Here is a 15,444-nt window from a genome sequence, read left to right on the forward strand (position 1 = left end):
GGACGGACGCGTAGTGTGTTGAGGCTCCTGTTGCTGTCGCGGAGATGGCCGACCCCGCCACCCAGTCGCCGTATATCTCCTCCTCCGCCGGAGGGGGCCCCTCTGAGCCGGGTACCACCCCGATCCCCGCGGGCGGCCGCGACTGTAAGGGGACCAGCTCCCAGTCCTGCGCCGGTAAGAGCCGGGGGGGGGGGGTCAAGGAACAGCCGGGTTGGGGGCGAACAGCCGGGGGGAGAGCGGCGGCGAATGGGGGGGAACAGCCGGTGGAGAGACTGGGAAGAGCCGGGTAAGGGGGGAGGTGGAACAGCCGGGTAAGTAGCTGGGTGGGTGGGCAGAGCCCGAGCGGCCGGCGGAGAACAGCCTGATGACAGGCGGGGGCGGGGGCGTAGAGGAGGGAACAGCCCGCGTGGGGTGGCGAGAGAGAGGAGCCGCCGGGAGGGGCTCTGGCATTAGGAGCTGGGGGGCAGTTTGGGTTTGGCGGGTGAGTGGGCGGTGCGATTTCAGTGGGCTGAGATTTGGGGTAAGGGGCCTCAGGCAGGAAGGTGGATCGAGGCGAGGGGCGTGGGGTTCAGAGCTGTAGGATGTGGGGGAGGGGATGAGGTTTATTGTCTGGGGGGGCTAGTGAGGGACTCTGTAGTACAAGGGTGGCAGGAATTTGGCATGTGGGGCTTGAATTGAGGATGGGAGAAGCTCGAGGGACTGAGTTTAGGGGCATGGATGTTTTTCAGGGGGCTGAGTCTAGGGTAGGAAGTGGGTGGATTGGGGTGATAGTGGGAGTTAAGACATGGTTTAGCATTCAGGGAGAGAATTGTGGTGGGGTTTGGATTAGGGCTGGGTAGATAGTGTGGATTTTGGATGGTTAAGGGTGTGATTTTAGGGCAGGATGAGTTTTGGTGGGTGGCAGGGGATTGACACAGGGGACTCAGATTGGGGAGGTGGGGATTGGGGAATGTCTGTGTTGCACTTTCTAGTTTCATTCTGACAGTGACCCCTCCGGCATCAGAGCGGTGACTGGGTCAGGGAGCAGTGTCTGAACTGAAGGGAGGGGATAAGGTAGATTCCCTTTGCCTTTGGTGGTCTTCACCCTCCTCCCCCAGATCTTGCTGAACCTCCCAAACTGGGGATGACTCTTACCATCTCTGTCTCTAAAGGACACTTCTGCAACGCAACACATTTCTCCCTTTGGAGTGCCCCAAAACAGCAGGCATTGTCTAAAAATCATGGAGGGTGGAGAGGGCACAATACCCGCTGGACCACCCCTCCGCAAGGGGTGGGTGGCAGATGATGCAAGATGTATACACACACCCCATCCTCCTGCATTGTTTAAAACTAGACATGGGCAGTGGGAAGATACATTAATTCTTAGAAAAATCCCTTTCTCAGTCAGACATTTCTCAGGGCAGGTGGAAGAGGGGTGGGGGGCTGGTAGAAACTTGCAGTGATCTCTGTTTTTGAGGGGGTGGTAATTGTAAATGCTCCCTTTTGTCATGTTGCAGCTCATTAAACGGAGTGGGGGTGGAGGGAGAGCATATCAAACAAAGCAGTGTGTGGTTAAATCCCCCCTTCATTTAGGGGGAGCTGTCCAAAATAGGAGGAGGAGGCTGTGCTTTAGTTCCCTTTGTATCCCTGTCAGGCTCGGTGTTGGGAGCTGGCAAGCTAGCTTCCCTTGTAAAGATCTGCAGTGCAGATGCCTTGGGGTGGGGGGTGGGGGGGAAGAGAGAACTGGGCAGGTGACAGCTCTTAAAGGGGCAGAGCCTCTTATAACAGCCATAAAAATAATAGACAAAATTTCATCTTTTGACACACATATCCAGAGCAAAAATAATTGATTAGCTTTAAAAATTCATGGCACGGGGCTTCCTTTTTAACTTGCTTACTATATTCCCTGTCTCCTGTGTGGTAATATGCCAGCCTCTAGTGTTTTTCTCACTAGATAGAATTCATTTCATTTGGTTGAGAAGCTAGTTTTCCATGGTGGCTGTAGATGCTGCTCATCTCACCCTATGAGCTGTATAGCAGCTTCCACCTTTCCTCATAAAGCCCCAACACTCTATTGAAATGCCAAGTGAGTCTAATCTCAAAGGAGATGAAATGGCTTTCCTACTTGTGAACAGGGCAGATCTGTAGAGTTAAGGGCAAGTGAAGCAGTATGAGACAGCATGTTTTATACTCGCCTGCTGTGGGGCTGAAGTCTGAATGTATGCCTTTCTGGTACCTTGCGTCATGCTGCTTTTCCACCCCCTCCTCCCAGATGTTTCACTTGGTGCCTGAACTGGGGTGCAAAGGGAGGTTATTACTCAGCAGTTTAGTGCTTTGATTTCATGGTTATAGGTTAATCCATCTCCCTGTCTGCTCCTGAAATGCAGCCCTTTCACCCAGTATTTGAGGGCTATTTATTCTCTGATTCACCACAATTGTTTGATTCCTAGGATAGCTGAGGTGATTCACAAACCTTTGTCCTCAAATCCTCCAGATAAGCTAATGCTCTATAAATGTTGACCCATCTTGATGGCCGTTGGCACTGTGGTTTAACAGGCAAGTTGTAATCGGGAGGCAGAATGGCTTCAGGGTCATGTTACTTCTAGAATCAGGTGTGGGCTCTGTCCCCCAAGATAATTAAATGTGCACAGTCTCTGCCTTAAGCTCAGATGAAAACATATGCAGGATGAGATGCCACATCATTTTGGTACAACTTGCATGCAAGATCCATGTCTTCTGCGATTGGAGAGGTAGTGTGGTCTAGTGATTAGAACATGGGATGGGTTGGGTGTCAGAAATCCTGGGTTCTTATCCTGGGTGTAACTTGCTTTGTGACCTTAGGCAAATAACTTGCCCTCTCTTCAGTTCAGTTTACCCATCTGTACCCAGGGGATTAAGCTAATTCAATATTTGTTAATGTATCTATACTAAAAGCATAGGTAGCCTACCAGATGCATTTTAAAAAGTGTTGGTTAAATCTATCTGGTTTTTTTTCCATTCACAAAACCAAATGTTTATTACAGTAATTTGTATATCTTATCTGAATTCTTGTTTTTGTTCTAGATGTTGTTTGCACTGCATTTTTTTTTTTAAATCCCACTGCAAATAACATTTTTTAAAAAATCTTTGTGTGGTGTTAGTCCAAAATGCGGACTATCTCCTTCATTTGAAATAGCAACATTTCTGTAGATTTAAAACCATCTGTTTGCTTAGTGAATTGTTTATGCATAATGACTTGTGCCTGAGTTTCATTGATGTTGCACAGTCATAATTCCAGTTGGAGTCAATGAGAGCTGTTGGTCCCTGAAAAATCAGATTTTGTGCATGCTTAGTAAGAGAGAATAACACTATGAATATTATACAGTAACTCCTTAGATGTATAGACTTCTGATGTAAATCATAGCAAAGAAGTTAATTAAGATTTTATTACTGGTTACAAACCACTCATATGCATCTTATGTCATCAGGGTTGTCTTTTTTTAAGTGCTCTTATAGTTACCACTATAACCCAGCAAAATACCTTGTACTTTCGGGCCTTGCCTTATCCCTGTCATTCAGCCTGTAAGATAACTTTAATACACTATTTTAAATGATGCGGCATGATTACCAGGCTCCCCTGCCCACGTGTTCAGCATTTCATTTCAAGATGCAATATTGTTCACTCTAAAAATTGTTACCCTTGTAAACATTTCTTTCCCTCCTCACCTTTCCCCACATAGCCTGAAGAAGATACCAGAGAACATTGTTTTCCAGAGAAACCCTGATACACAGGGTTTCTGTTGAGAGCTATACATAAGTGATGTAGCCTAATGATTAGGGCATCGAACTGGGACTCGGGAATCCTGGGTTTTATTCCCAGCTCTGCCAGTGACCTGTTCTGACTTTGAGCAAAGTACTTTCCATATCACGCCTCAGTTTCCCCTCACATTTTGTCAATCCAGATGAAGCTTTCCGGGGCAAGGGTTTTTTTTTGTTTTTTGTTTTTTTTTTTTTTTACACTATACATGGGACCCTAAGCTCATCTGGAACCTCTCCACTACTGGAATACAAATCATAATCAAATTCAGGCAAATCATTGGCCCTGTTTATAGATACTTTACTTTTTGCTGTTAGGGAATCAGCTTTATAATTCTCTGAGTCTTAGAAGGCAGGGAGATTGAGGTTTGTCTTGTCACTAGCACAGGGACTTGGGTATAGAAATAGTTATTTCTGAGCTGTGTCCCGGAGTAACTTTAACAAGACAATTCACCTTGCTGTGTCTCAATTTCCCCCATGATATTTTTGTATCTTCCTTAGGGGACGGTTTTGAGCCTTAATGCATAAAGCATAATGAATCCTTGCTTGAAAGGTGCTGAAGAGCTGCAGAATATTCACTGCAAGTAGTAATAGTTTATTTTCTCCAGTCGTCAGATTTGCTAGGGGAGAATGTAGGAAAACAATCCTGAGATTGAGAAATATGCAGACTTTAACCATAGAATTCTCAGCAACTTTTCACTCTGTTACTGTACTTAATTATGGGAGAGTTGACAGAAGAGGGGGGCAGGCCTATTTTGCTTTCTTTATCACCCAAACCAGCTGCAGGGGTGCTGTGTATCATCAGGGTGCTGTCCTGGGCATTGTTTGGAAAGAAACCTACATAACTAGTAGTTGGCTTTACTGCTTGTTGCATCACTGAAGTGTTTCAGAGCCTGGCAGTGTCGTGAATAGACATGCTGCACTACAGTGATATTGTAATTGCAATATTGCCAATGTAGGGACACCGTAGGAGCATTTGTGGCGCCACTGAATGCAGTCTGCAGCAGTAAGCGCTGGCTGCAGGCTTATTGTGTTGCTCCTGAACCTTCATTTTCTTCTAACCGATGAGAAAAACACACCCGCTGTCCATATGAGACTGCACTGTTACCAGACAGTCACACAAATTGTCCTGTTTTGCAGCTAGAAAAATCAAAATGATGTGTGATCTTCTTAAGGAGAAAGCATCTGGGCCTTACTCCTGGATGTTTTCATGGTGTGGGCTGGGGATCAGTCTGCTCAAAGTAATGTGAAACATTTGTAAATGTCCTTAAGCCAGTTTGTTGGCTTCAAGAAGTGGAAATCCCAGTGATATGAAGCTAGATGGAACGGTAAGTGGATAGAGCTCTTGAAATGAGAGGATGAAAGCACGCATGATTGTTTAAGAACAGACTCACTACCGCATTTGTGAATGGAAGGAGCTTTTCATTTATTGAAGAGGATGGCAGAAGTCTTGAACTTTATTCTTTGGCATTAAATCCAGGTGGCATGCTGGTTAGTATTGCTGCTGTACGGAAGGTCTAGATCAGGGATTGGCAACCTTTGGCACACAGCCCGCCAGGGTAAGTACCCTGGCAGGCCGGGCCGGTTTGTTTACCTGCTGCGTCCACAGGTTCGGCCGATTGTGGCTCCCACTGGCTGCAGTTCGCCAGCCCGCGCCGCTTCCCACCGCCCCCATTGGCCTGGAATGGTGAACCGCGGCCAGTGGGAGCCGCGATCGGCCGAACCTGCGGCTGTGGCAGGTAAACAAACCGGCCCGGCCCGCCAGGTGCTTACCCTGGCGAGCCGCATGCCAGAGGTTGCCGATCCCTGGTCTAGATTTAATTTCTGATTTCTTGGGAGGATAGGCAGGAGTGCTTTGCTTAGTGCTCCCCTTTGGATGTTCCTGAAGTGGTGTAAAGGGGATCTGAAGAGAGCCCCATCCAGTCCCTGATCTCAAAATTGGCAGTTACAATGATCCAGGCTGTCCTTAAAACCTTGTCAGGGAGAAGGAGGACGCTAATGGTTGTTCTGACTTTGGTTGGCAAAACAAGTCAATCCTGTTTAATATTCTCCTTTGGGAGGTGCGTGAGAGGTCAGATATAAGAAACACTGAAACCCTTAGTTATGCTGTAAGAAAACTCTACCACTACCATACACCATGGTTCCACTAAGTGGTAAAGGCAAAGGCATCAAAATACTTCATCCAAGCACTGGTACTTAGTGCTGCATTCTGTAGCCACTCTTTCACAACTGCTGTTGACTATGGGAGATCTGCATTTTCCTAGCAACAAAAGCAAGCCCTTAATTAATGGAAAATCACAGGGATGGCTTACAACAAAAGTGATCACGGCTCCATGGTTAAGGTTGTAAAACCTTTAGGTCTAACGAGCATAGTATTTTTGAAGCTTATACCACACACTCTGTGGTTATCAAACACTACAAATTCACTGATAAAACCTGATTTCAAGGCTTTATACAAATAGGTGGGCTCAAAGAAATGGTGGTGGAGGAGTCTGCAGGCCAGAAGACCCCCTTCTTTATTGGTTGATTCCGAGAGCTAGTTAAGGTTGATAAAATTGCTACATCCATGACTGGACGTTACATGGGCAGTTGGAGTAGAAATCTCCACTTGATTTGATAGAAACATAAAGTTAAAAAAAAAAAAAAGGCATAAGAGGTGCCTGAAAAGTCTATTCAACTGTATCTAAATTTGTATGAGGATGGTGGAGTAGTTTCTTAAGCGTTATCCTTATGTTAAAGGGCCCTTTAGATGAGATTCAGAAGCTAGTCTCTTGAGTGAGTAACAAGCATTCTGTATCCGTGAAAGCTTCTCTGAGCCCCAGAAAGCTTTATTTTCAATAGCTAGCGGGGCGTGTGTTTGACTGCAACTAAATGGAAGGCTTCAGAGGTGAAGCTGCTGTTCATATTCCTCTTCCACTTCTTGCTTGGGATTTGAACATTGGGGAACATCAATATGTAGAATTAGTGTCCAGTTTGTAGCTGTCCCCTCTCATCAATAGTTATTACTATTGCATGGCTTTGTAGCTCTTCATAAAAATAATATGCTTAATTTGAAATATGTTTATCCATTATTACAGTGTCTGATGGGACACAATGATGCAGATGCAGTTGTAACAAATAACCATTCCGTGACGTAAAATTGAACTTCTAACATAGCTCAGATCAAGTTTAACAATAACTTTATTTAATCAAATGCCTCACAAATGTGAGGTTAGTGACAAGGCTGTCAGCAAGCATCTCTGCTATTCTGACGGTCCTTCTTGTGTAAGACATCCTAATTTCTCTCCCATAGCACAGAAAGGCAAAATTGCCAGCCTGCCTATTTGTGTTGGGTGGACATTTTATTCAGCAGCAAAGAAATGCCAGGCAGAATTACAACTCCCTGTCTGTATTGATGGGGGGAGTGCTGGTATGGGCAGTGTGCTGGTGAATTGGTTACCACCATAACTGGAAGCTCCCTGATCAATAATTATTTCAAGGGAGTACTAGCTAAGACATTCTTTACTAGTTAACAAAGGCAAACGTTGAAACTTCCCAGAAGGGTACATCTGCTCCCTTCAATCTCTGCAGATGGTCTCCTCGTCTCAGCTGGCAGGTCAGTGCTAGGATAGTCTTTTTGAAAAGGATTGGACAGTGCTGGATAAGCATGCACTGCTGTTATCTATGCTGTATGATAAATATGGAGAACATCTGTCTCCGAGCTGTGAAACCAGCACTAATTTCTAATGAAAAATTGAATCTCAAAACACGTAAAATACCAGTGGCTGCGTATCTGACGAATGAAGTTCTGAAGCTACAGTATGTAACTTTCTTTTAAATAATAAAACCCATCTGATGTGACAATTCAAAGCTGCATGTTATGAATCGGAAGTCCTTTCCAACTCAGCTAGCCGAAATGGCTTTATCTAATAGATCAGTTGCCCCTCTGCTTACAGAATCCAAAAGGCTGTTGCCTAGCTGGGAGTTTTAAAGTAATTGGTTTGGTTTTGTAGCAGTTAAGATCACAGGCTTATCAGTGTCCACTTAACAATTACTGGCTTGATGATGGGGGAGAAATGTAGTAATATTACTTTATTGTTCTGCGTGTAATGCCAGAGCTAATAAGAAATCAAATTGTATTTCAAACCAGAAAGTAAGATCTTTGACTTTGGTTTAGACAGGCTGAAAGATAACATACAGATCACAAGTTCTTGATGGAAAACCTAGCACCATTTTTGACTAGGTAAATAATGATCACGCTGATTAGTTATATTGTGCTGTACTGTGTTTATACAATAAACACTTGTATAGCTAAAATATAATGAATTTCTGTTAGATAAAAGGCAGCATCTGACCAATGGGAACCCAGAACTGTACCGACAGTAATGCTTAGCACTCAGCACCTTATAGCCAAGAATCTGAAAGCACTTCACAATAAGTTGTTTTAAGTACTATAGATGAGAGAATTGAGTCACATAGGGAGTGATGTGCTCTGATGTCCTATAAAAAGTGCTGAGAAACTCGGTGAGAGCTTGGGTCTCCTGGCGCACGAGAGTGCTTTATTTTACTGGATCCTGCCAAGTCTCAGTATAACCATACCAGTCATGGTTAATTTGCTATGCTCCACCTGTTAGATATTTCTTAATGTACTTTAAGAATACTACTATATCTCCAGTGTTAAAGTGCTGGGTCTAAATCTACAGGCCTCTCATAATACCCATAGAACACATAGTCCGTGGGTAACTTAATCTGCCTGAATGTGAGTGTAGCTCCCAGCATTATGTGCTCTCTAAACCAGATTTATCACCATGCCGGCAGCCTGCCCATATGGCCTCCAAACTTAATCCGTTTGGCTAGACTGTCTTCACAGGTGTCCTGCTGAAGAGATCTCTCATGCTCTTCTTCACCCAATCACAGCTCCTAAATGAGAAGCTTTGACCACAGCACAAACCATTCTCTAGCCCATCATTAGAGGGGAGCAGATGTCGTTGAGTTGAGCTTTATCTTCCTAGACAGCATTTAATAGTTGTTAGGCTAGCACCTAAAGCCTTCACTCAGACCAAAACCACGGAGACACTACAGCTCCAGGCTTTCCAGTGGAGCAGAGGAAGCCTTAATTCACTGGAGCATCTCGTTAAAACCTGTTGGTTACTCCTGATGTAAAAGGGCAGGAGGGTGCAACAAGGAAATAAGCAGAAGCACTAGGCCAACACTTTCACAGGTAACCAATGGTTTTGAGTGACTCAACTTTTCTTGGGTGCCCACCTTCAGATACCATTAAAGCATCTTGATCTGAAGAGGGCAGGTGCTCCTCATTTACTGAATGAGGCCCCTTTAAAGTGTGGCAGACTGGTTAACCAAAAACTGAGATGCCATAATTGCTAGTGACTTTTGAAAATCCTAGGCCTTAGTAAAGGGCTTGTTCAGAGATCAATATACTAAGGTATATATCTTCTGGATGGGGCTAATGGTTTTGTTTTGGGATGCTTTCTGGCATTTTGAGAGATGATACAGCCAGGTAAAAAATACTTGCAGTCCTTTGAAACTACAAAATCCTATAGCTATTGGCCGTACTGTTTTTTTGGTCTGAGATGCAGGGTCTGACGTAAAACAAGCTGAGTTTCAAACCACTAAAAATGTCAGGCTTGCAGTTGGTTTCCGAGAACTATTTGAAAGCTTCTTACAAAGTCCTGAGAAATCAAAATAAATGTTTACTTGAAGCTATTCCTATTGTTAAAGACATTAAATAGCCTCATTGATAGAGCTTCTGGGTTTGAAAAGCATAATGAATGCAGGCACGGGGTTTGAGGTGAAAGACTCTTCATAATTCCTCCATTGGATCTCTGTTCAGCTACACAGATCTAGGACTGAAGAATGCAGTCTGAAGCCATACAATATGCTTTTGTCAATAGGAGACCCTGTGCAGACTCCTCATCCCAATCATCACTGATTAACAACTATAAACGGCCACTTTTGTTTACGCAAAGCAGAGATAAATAGTTCTTATGTTAAAATCTGCTGTTAAGAAGGGGGCTTTTGAGTGGGGAAAATGAGACGGCTGTCAGGTTAGACTGGTAGACTCTCTTCCCATGGTGTAGACCCAGTGGAATTCTTGGCAAAAAATTTGAAACTTTGTTCCTGAAGTTCCAGAACTTGCTGTCCTGTTTCCACAGGATTATAGCGGAAGGTAAATGAGTCATCTGCAGATATCCTATCTGAAGAGTTGGATAAACTGGTTCTGAGCAAACAAAAAAAACCGACAGAGGGAACATGGTCTAGTGCTTCAAGCAAGAAACTGGGAGTAAGGACTCCAGGGTTCTGTTCTCTTCTGTGCTACTGCCTTGTTATTGGACCTCAGTATTAAAGCTTTAGAGATGCGAAACTGAGGTGGTGGCCTTTGCTTGAGGTCACACAGGAAGTTGATCATAACAAGTATAGTTGGTTCCTGGTCCCATGCTCAGTCCACTAGACCATGCTGCCTCCGGTACATGGTATACCACAGGGGTCGGCAACCTTTCAGAAGTGCTGTGCCAAGTCTTCACTTACTCACTTTAACTTAAGGTTTCGTGTGCCAGTAATATATTTTAACATTTTTTAGAAGGTCTCTATAAGTCTATATTATATAACTAAACTATTGTTGTACATAAAGTAAACAAGGTTTTCAAAATGTTTAAGAAGCTTAATTTAAAATTAAATTAAAATGCTGATCTTGTGCCGCCGGCCCACTCAGCCCGCTGCCGGCCTGGGGTTCCGTTCACCTAGTTCGGCAGCGGGCTGAGTGGGGCTTGCAGGACCCCGGCTGGCAAGGGGCTGGCAGCCGGGACCCCAGACCAGCAGCGGGCTGAGTGGAGCCAACAGCTGGGACCCCAGATTGGGGGTGCAGGTGGGAATGTATGTGGGGGGGTGCAGGAGCTCCCATTTGGTGCTCAGGATGGGGATGTGGGGGGGTTCAAGAGTTAGGGCATGGGGTATGTGGGGGGGGGGTGCAGGGGTCAGGGCAGAGGGCTGGGTGTGTGTGGGGGGGCTTAGTGGACAGGGCAGAGGGCTGGGGTGCTCATGGCAGGGGGCTGGAGGAGATATGCTTTGATTCCACCCCTTCCCCCAGGGGCCCGTCCCCACCTCTTCTCTGCCTCCTCCGCAGAGCAGCGAGCACACTGTGGCTCCGCTCCCCCTCGCAAGGGCAGGGAGAGGGAGTGGGAGGGGAAGGAAAGCACCACGCTGGGGGGAAGAAGCGGGGGAAGGGGGAGCTTGGCTGCTGGCAAGACCAAGCTCCTGCCCCCACAGGTGAGAGCGGTGGGCGGGGGGGCTGAGTGGGGCCGGGACCCCAGCAGGCAGCAGCATGCCATTAAAAATCAGCTCACGTGCCATCTTTGGCACACATGCCGCAGGTTGCCAACCCCTGGTATACCATGTACTTGAAATGTGAAAAATAAGCTTTTGAAATTTCATACGGAGAGACTGGTGAACTCATCCTTTATATGGTAAAATCAGTTTAAATTCTAAAGGCCATATTTTCACATGCATGTGAGACACAAAAATCCCACCGGGTTGGCTGTCTGTCTTAGAATAGAGTCCAACAACTTCCTTTCTGCTGTTGCAAGTGAAAATAAGAATAAATCTCCTTGTTTCTAGACAGTCTTTTTTAGATATCTCAAGATAAGAACTGGTGCATTATGGGACAGTGGTGTAATGGTGGGGTTTTGGTTTGGAGATAAAGTGCACATATTAAATGAAGTAATAGAACTTCAGTATTTCTTTTTTAGGAAGCACAGACTTAAAATGTGTGTCTTGCTTTTCTTTGTATAACATGTATCTGATTTTAATGAAGGCTGTTTTAGATACATTTTAGGAGATGCTATGAGAATAGAAAACCATATCTAAAGAAAGTGGTCTATGTAGTTGCCAGAGGTGATTCTGTCTTTGAAGTTGGATGTTTAGATTGGATCTATAGTACGCTTCCCATGCAGCCTTCATTAGAGTAAACGTATTTTGTTTTGTAGTGGGGTTGGGGAGATGTGTAGTTTATAGCTAACACAAGTGGGAATCAAACTTTTAACAAGGGAAGCATCTTTCAGTAACCCCACATATATTAACATGTGTTCAAGCTTTTTTGCATTGGTGTCACTTGCATTAACAGTCTGTTGTGGCAGTATTGAAAACCCATTTATTAGATGGGTGTAGCTGATGCAGTTACCACCACTTCAGAAGATGTGCACTTAGTACTGAAGACACTTGCAAAACCCTAACGGATACCTAGTGAATTCACACAAGCACTGACTGTCCCCCATTTCCCTCATAAAGTAACAATGGAACAGTATATTGTGGAGACGTGTCCTTTCTAAGCAAGTGGAGTGAAACTGACTGCTTGGCTTAATATTCATAGTTGCTTCGTTTAAAAAAAAAAAAAAAAAGGGTAACGAGCTGTTGCACAAAGGTGAGTGAATGGATCAAGAAGCTCTTCCCCCTCCCAGTAGTCTTTCTGCACCTGTTGAGGTTCACTGCAAAGCAGTGTGTATAATTGTCAAATTCTCATCCTGTATATTTTCTTTCAGATTCCTTTGTTTCTTCCTCTCAGCCTGTCTCTCTCTTTACGACTTCACAAGGCAAGTCTGTCATTTTCTTGTACACTAATAAAAGAAAAATGTTGAGAAAGGCTGTAACTGGGGCATAAGGCTTTCTCTTGTCCAGAATTATCCCTTAAAAATCTATAAGTAGCTTCAAAACAGTTCACCGTGTGACCCACTAAGCAGCTGTTGGCTAATGATCTGGTTCAGTCAAGCTACTCTCTTATGGCCTGGTTGCTAGTGCACAATACGTTGTTCTTGGTGTAAGAAAGATAAAGACATGCTCTTCCCCCCCGCCCCATACAGCAGTTAGCTAGTGCTATCAGCAGCAAATTGGCAAAAGGGACCTATAGCTGTGAGCCGAGGAGCACGTGCAGGATTTCCTAATGTACATAACAACCCCAAAGAAATAGAGGTTCGGGAGAACAGGACAGGTTTGCTGCTGTTCATGTGGAAAGCTCCTTTGAAACTACTGATAGTCTTGTCTTTTGCTGAATTCTTTGTGGATTAGTACCACAATCCAGGGAGGCAGTCGGCTGACATGTAGGACTGGCTGCCCATACTATGTTGTGGCTTTTCTTTTCATCCAGCTGCCGATTGAGAATTGGCATTGTAGTCAGCACATTTCTTGGGCGCAGTCCTGCCAGCAATGCCGAGAAAGTTGGAGGGGAACACTGTGCTTTACTTGTCTTGGTATAAGAGCCTCATTATTTTGAGGGGAGGCAGCATGGTCTAGTACACTGGTTCTCAAACTTTTGTGCTGGTGACCCCTTTCACACAGCAAGCCTCTGAGTGCGACCCCTCTCCCTTGTACATTAAAAACATATTTTTATATATTTAACACCATTATAAATGCTGCAGGCAAAGCGGGGTTTGGGGTAGAGGATGACAGCCCGCGACCACCCATGTAATAACCTCGTGGCCCCCTGAGGGGTCCCCATCCCCAGTTTGAGAAGTGGTAGTCTAGTAGTTAGAGAAGGCAACTTGGACCCAGCCTCATAGGTTCTACCCCCAGCTTTGATATTGACTTGCCATATGGGCCTTGGGCAAGTCCCTTCCCCTCTTTATTTGTTAGTCTGTGGAATGGGGATAATATCCCTCAGAAAGCATTTTAACAGAGAAGATAGGTTCTAGCTGTATTAGTGGAAGGTGTATGTTGTGCTGGAAACGTGGTCAGTGGAAAAACTGTTTAGAAAATCCCAGTAAAATCCTTTCAGCACAGAGTTAAAATAAGTGGTTGTTCCTCTTTGAATAATTATCCTACCCAAGCCTAAGCAGAATGTTGCTAAAAGCTGGGAATTGTGACCTGCTGATTAAATTGGTTGCCAACAGTGGGCCCCACCAGAACTGGTATTGGGGCTACTAGTATATGCAGTGCCTTAGTGGCATTGACCTAACAGCTGTGGAGAGAAAATAGCAAAGCCTCTCCCTATGTCTTCTCTGGTAGCTACAGTAGCTTGCTGTTGGTATGAAATTCTGACCCACCTAATAGTGATGCATCTAACAGTAAGTACAGTAATGCAAATGCATCAGTGCTTTAGCTTATGCTGTGGATTCCCTGGAGGAAATTACCGGTATAGTTCAGGCAGTGGTAGGAGTGGGGAATGCTGTGTTTTCTCACCATTTCACATCTCATCCCATGTCTTGTCATGAATGCAAATGATACCATCCTATACCTGTGAAGCAACCAAATATATTTTCTAAACCTTATACTTAACAGGATGCCAAAGTGCAATAGCTGACAAAATAGAAATGACTAGACAACAGATACCGTAATATGCCACCTTTTTCTAATCTGAGATGGGGAGATAAACTGTTGGGCCATAGTTTGTTAGTATAAGGAGGAACTTAAGCTAGGAAAACTGCTTGAGGTTTGAAATGACTTAAGTTTCCATTCTCTACAGCAATGGTTTTCAAGCTGTGGGTCGTGACCCAGTACTGAATCGCAGACTGTAAGGCGCTGGGTCATGGTGGTTCTGGTCAGCACCACCTACCAGGCCATTAAAAGTCCTGTCAGTGGTGCTGCCCAGCTAAGGAAGCGGCCAGTTACAAGTCCAGTTCCTAGGCAGTCCAGTTCCAGTGCCAAGCACCAGCTCCGTACTCCCATTGGCCGGTTCCTGGCCAATGAGAGCTGGGGAGGGTGTGGGGTGAAGGTGCGTTGCCTGCAGGCGAGAACCACGCAGAGCCACTTGTATACCTCTGCCTAGGAGCCGGACCTGCTGCTGGTCGCTTCTGGGGTGCCTGCCTAAGCACCCCTAGTGCACCACTGACTGGGAGCCGCCTCAGGTAAGGCTGCACTCCACTTGCACCCCCTGATCCACTCCCCAAACCCAGAGCTCCCTCCTGCACCCCAAACAGAATCTCAGAATGTCAGGGTTGGAAGGGACCTCAGGAGGTCATCTAGTCCAACCCCTGCTCAAAGCAGGACCAATCCCCAGACAGATTTTTGCCCCAGATCCCTTAATAGCCCCCTCAAGGAGTAAACTCTCAACCCTGGGTTTAGCAGGCCAATGCTTAAACCACTGAGCTATCCCTCCCGCCTCATCCCAGCCCAGAGCCCCCTCCCATACCCCCCAAACCCCTCATCCCCAGCTGCATTGGGTTGTGGGCATCAACAGTTTTCTTCAACTGGGTCACCTGAAAAAAAGTTTGAAAACCACTGCTCTACAGGAACAAAGCCATTCACTAAACCAAAGGCTTGGTCTACACATAGATTTTGTACCAATACAATTCCTTTGTTTAGAGGCTGTGATGTTTAACTGACAGTTATACCAGTACAATCCCTGGTATTTGACACAATTATAGTATAAGGATGCCTTATACCTGTAAAGCTTATTTTCCTTCCTGAATAGAAATAAGTATATCATCAGGAAGCACCTTTATACTGATATAAATTCCTCTGCACTTGAGGGGGAGGGGAGGGATGTTGTAATGCCCTAACTATCCCGGCATAGTTAAAATGGTACAAGTTTTCCGTAAAGAGAAGGCCTAAGATAGTTATAGGCAAATTCAACTAGATCCAATCCCTTAACAGTACGATTTCTTGAAAACCAAATGGGGCAAAAGAGTCTGTAATCTAGGAGTGTTCTCCTGTGGATTTGACTTGCATCCCCCAGTTCTAGTTTTT

The 15,444-nt window shown here is 45.1% G+C and overlaps 1 protein-coding gene across 5 annotated transcripts in view; it reads left to right on the forward strand.

Moving 5' to 3' along the window:
- Positions 1–15,444, forward strand: part of RTN3 (reticulon 3) — a 39,509-nt gene that overhangs the window by 3,828 nt on the left and 20,237 nt on the right. For 2 of the 5 annotated variants that reach the window (XM_039482808.1, XM_039482809.1), the window contains exons 1-2: positions 14–174; positions 12,306–12,356. The exons of 1 other annotated variant lie outside the window; for it this stretch is intronic. In XM_039482808.1, coding sequence (XP_039338742.1) covers positions 45–174; positions 12,306–12,356 — 181 coding nt within the window. In that variant the 5' untranslated portion in view covers positions 14–44. Of the gene's footprint in view, positions 1–13; positions 175–2,650; positions 2,730–12,305; positions 12,357–15,444 lie in introns of those variants that run through there. 2 more of the 5 variants (XM_039482810.1, XM_039482811.1) reach the window with 2 other exon arrangements.

The sequence above is a fragment of the Mauremys reevesii genome, linkage group 7, assembly GCF_016161935.1.
Source record: "Mauremys reevesii isolate NIE-2019 linkage group 7, ASM1616193v1, whole genome shotgun sequence".
NCBI lineage: Eukaryota > Metazoa > Chordata > Testudines > Geoemydidae > Mauremys > Mauremys reevesii.